At 67.6% G+C, this 3,279-nt stretch overlaps 2 protein-coding genes across 2 annotated transcripts in view; one reads left to right on the plus strand and one right to left on the minus strand.

Annotated features, from left to right (window-relative positions):
• PFL1_06387 (uncharacterized protein) overlaps positions 1-1,961 on the plus strand; it is a gene marked incomplete at both ends in the record, with an annotated part of 3,935 nt that extends 1,974 nt beyond the window's left edge. Inside the window, one exon of the mRNA XM_007883928.1 lies at positions 20-1,961. Coding sequence (XP_007882119.1) covers positions 20-1,961 — 1,942 coding nt within the window. The remainder of the gene's footprint in view (positions 1-19) is intronic.
• A 1,010-nt stretch (positions 1,962-2,971) lies between these two features.
• PFL1_06388 (uncharacterized protein) overlaps positions 2,972-3,279 on the minus strand; it is a gene marked incomplete at both ends in the record, with an annotated part of 814 nt that continues 506 nt past the window's right edge. Inside the window, one exon of the mRNA XM_007883929.1 lies at positions 2,972-3,040. Within this exon, the coding sequence (XP_007882120.1) occupies positions 2,972-3,040 (69 nt within the window). The remainder of the gene's footprint in view (positions 3,041-3,279) is intronic.

The following is a 3,279-nucleotide window of genomic DNA, read 5'->3' on the forward strand; positions in this document are numbered from 1 at the left end:
TGTCGAGCCACGAGCGCAGGCCCAGCGCCGTCGACCCGGGCGCATCGTCGTCGACGCCCGCCGACGATCTCGTCGCCTACCTCGCCACCTACCTGACCGCTTTCTCTGGCCACGCTTTCACAGGGCGGGAATCGTCGGAGCGACGGGGGGCTCTCCACGCCCGCATCAACCCGCTGGCGCTGGCGCAGCGCACGCGAGCCTCGCTCGTGACGCCGCTACAGACGTGGTCGCGCCTGATCAACTCGGCGCTGATCAGCGTCTTCTTCCAGGACCTCGGCCTCGCCGCCTACCTCGAGACGTGCAAGCGCTTCCTGCTGCTGGGCAGCGACCTGTTTGAGCGGCGCATCACGGCGGCCCTCTTTGGAGCCGGCGAAGGCGAGGACGGCGATGGCGACGGCGGAGATCCAGTCCACCTCGGCGCCGGGGCAACGGCAGCGGCAGCGGTCGCGGGAGGCCCGGTGGCGCTGAGCAAGAGGCTGACGATGGACGGCAAATGGCCGCCGACCGACGCGCTGCTCTCGTCGTCGCTCAACTCGGCCGTGCTCGAGACGGTGAGCGGGCTGCGCGCGGCCAACACGGAACGCATCGCGATGGCGTCGCGCCTGGGCGGCTGCACTGCCACCGCCAGCACCTTGTCCGAAGCGGCCGGGCGGGGCGAAGGTTCGCAGCAGCAAGCCGGCGAGGACGCCGCCATCTCGCTGGCGCTCAAGGACCTCGACGACCGGCTCTCGTTCGCCGTCATCGACCCGGAATCCACATCCGCTGCCCGCGGCGGCGGCCCGGAGTCCTCATCCTCGGCCAACAGCAGAAAGGCCTGGACGGACCCGCACAGCATCGCCGCTCTCGATTGGCTCACGCTGTCGTTCCACCCGCCGCCGCTGATCGCGCCGCTGCTGACCCAGCTGGCGCAGATGCGCTACCAGCGGCTGTGGAACCTGCTGCTGCGGTTCAAGCGGGTGCGCGTAGCGATGCGCGCCGCGTTCCAGCAGTGCTTTGGCAAGACCAAGACGACGACGGCAGCAGCGGCGGCGTCTGGCGGCGTCGGTAGGGCTGCGTATGGCGGTGGTGGTGAGGAGATGGACGCGCCGACGCTGGCCTTGGCGAGGAGGCTGCACTGGACGGCGCGGCACTTTCTCGACGTCGTCGAGGGCTACATCCACGAAACCGGCATCGAGGCGCACTGGGATGCGTTCATGCACCGCCTTGCCCGAGTGCGGCACAGCGTCGCCGACGACGTGGCCGTATCATCGGCCTCGACGCATGCACCCGCGGACGGCCCCGTCGAGGACGATGGCGACCATGACGAGTCGAGCGACTCTGACGACGAGCGGGACCACGACAACGAGACCGGCGGCGGCGGCGGCGGGAGGGGGATGCACGAGCTCAAGGACGTCTTTTCCCTCTCGCGCTACCATGAGCGCGTGCTGGACCGGATGCTCGAGACGTGTTTCCTCAAGCAGCGCCAGCGCGCCCTCGCGCGCATGCTCTCGGACATCCTCCAGATCCAGCTCGACTTTTGCCACGTCCTCTCGTCGTCGTCGTCGTCGTCTTCGTCGTCGTCTTCGTCGTCGAGGAGGGCGGAGATCGAGGAGATCGAGATCCGACACTCCAAGAGGGTGCGGACGTTCCTCAAGGCCCTCTTGGTTGTTCGGGACCGGGGCTCCTCGACCCCTACTTCCTCTGCCGCTGCTGGTGTCGAATCGGGCCGGGACGACGAGGGGCCGGTGCTGGGCGAGAGGAGGAGGGATGTCCAAGTCGAGCTCGAGAGGCAGCAGAGGGAGTGGGACGAGGACCTCGACCTCCTCGATCGCGGCGGTGGGCGAGGGCGAGCGGGACGAGCGGAACGAGCTCACGGCGCGACCGCATCGACACCGGCATCGGCAAAGGTGGACAACGTCGAGATCCTCCTCGGTCGGCTGGACGCGGGCGGATTCTACCTGCGCGATCGGGGTGGATACTAGGCCAGGCTAGGCTGGCCAGATCGGCCAACGGCGAGGCGGGTTACACGCCAGCCTCGCCTCGACGCCATCGATCGGGCGTGCGCCTGCCACGCCGAAATAAGAGCTCTCTGTCGTCCCTTTGCCATATACGATCGTCTGCTGGACTGTGCGGTGCCCGGATCAAGTGGTTTGCACGCGTGTGGCCGAGCATGGCGGCGACGGCATCGCCACGACGACGCGATCGGTCCGTCGTTCGAGCCGGGCGTCGGAGGGCCTCGGACGACATGGATGTCGGAGTAGGAGCCGCGGTGCATGTCGGGTCGGAATGGCTAGCGGGGTGGCCGCGGGACGGGAGGGGGAAGTAATGTGGCTTGACGAGGCCGAGACCGCCTCAGTGCCAACGTGGAAGAGGGGCAGGGCCGTCTGGCCGCGCGCGCGGCGCTGGGCCCAGCAGAGACGACGCGCGTCATCGGATCAGCTGATGGAACGGCCTCAGCGTGCGATGGGCGCTTTCGGATTGGTGGCAATGTCGCAGCTGCCGCAGCCACAGGAGCGCGCGGGGAGTAGACACCCCGCTGCCGAGCGGACGATGTAGCCTTGCGGGATCTTGTCGGGTTCGAGTCGGAGGGCCGGTTTTGTCGCCTCGGAAAAAAAGGCGCCACGGTGCGATGGGACGGTTGCGACGCGAGGAACGAGCCTGGACGGGTCGATGAGTCGAGGTGGGCCTGGAATGCGTCGTGGCGAATGGCGGGTGCCCAGGTGGCCTGGCGGCCGGATCCCGGGAGCTCAAAGAGGGGTGCGTACGTGGCGGATCTGAGGGCCGAGGGAAGCTCAGAAACCGTGTACGTGAAGCTGGGACCAGAACGACGGGATCGTGCTTGCTGTGCTAGACTGGCGACGAGGGGCGAGCTGCTGCTGATGTTGAGGACGGCGTCGAGGTCAGGCCGAGACTGGAGAGCTGAATGGGACGGTGGCAGTGCAGCACCGCATGGTGAAACCGCACAGCCGCCGTAGGTACGGCTTGATCGGCCTCAAGCGCCCTTTTTAAAGCCCTGGGTCACCTCGAGCATCTTTTTAGCCTTGTCCGGTGGGTGGTTCTTCTGCTCGTGCGCAATCAGCGGCGGGAGAAAGGGATGGGGGAGCACAGGGCAGAGGAGGAGGAGGAGGAGGAGGAGGAGGAGGAGGAGGAGGAGGAGGAGGAGGAGGAGGAGGAGGAGGAGGAGGAGGAGGAGGAGGAGTGCCGTTGTCTTTGTCGAGACGCCCGTGGCGGGACGTCCGGTCCGATCTGACGTGACCGGAGCGGAGCGACTCGATCGACGAGAACGAGCACCGTCTTGCG

Source organism: Pseudozyma flocculosa (genome assembly GCF_000417875.1).
Source record: "Pseudozyma flocculosa PF-1 unplaced genomic scaffold scaffold00025, whole genome shotgun sequence".
Classification (NCBI taxonomy): Eukaryota; Fungi; Basidiomycota; class Ustilaginomycetes; order Ustilaginales; family Ustilaginaceae; genus Pseudozyma; species Pseudozyma flocculosa.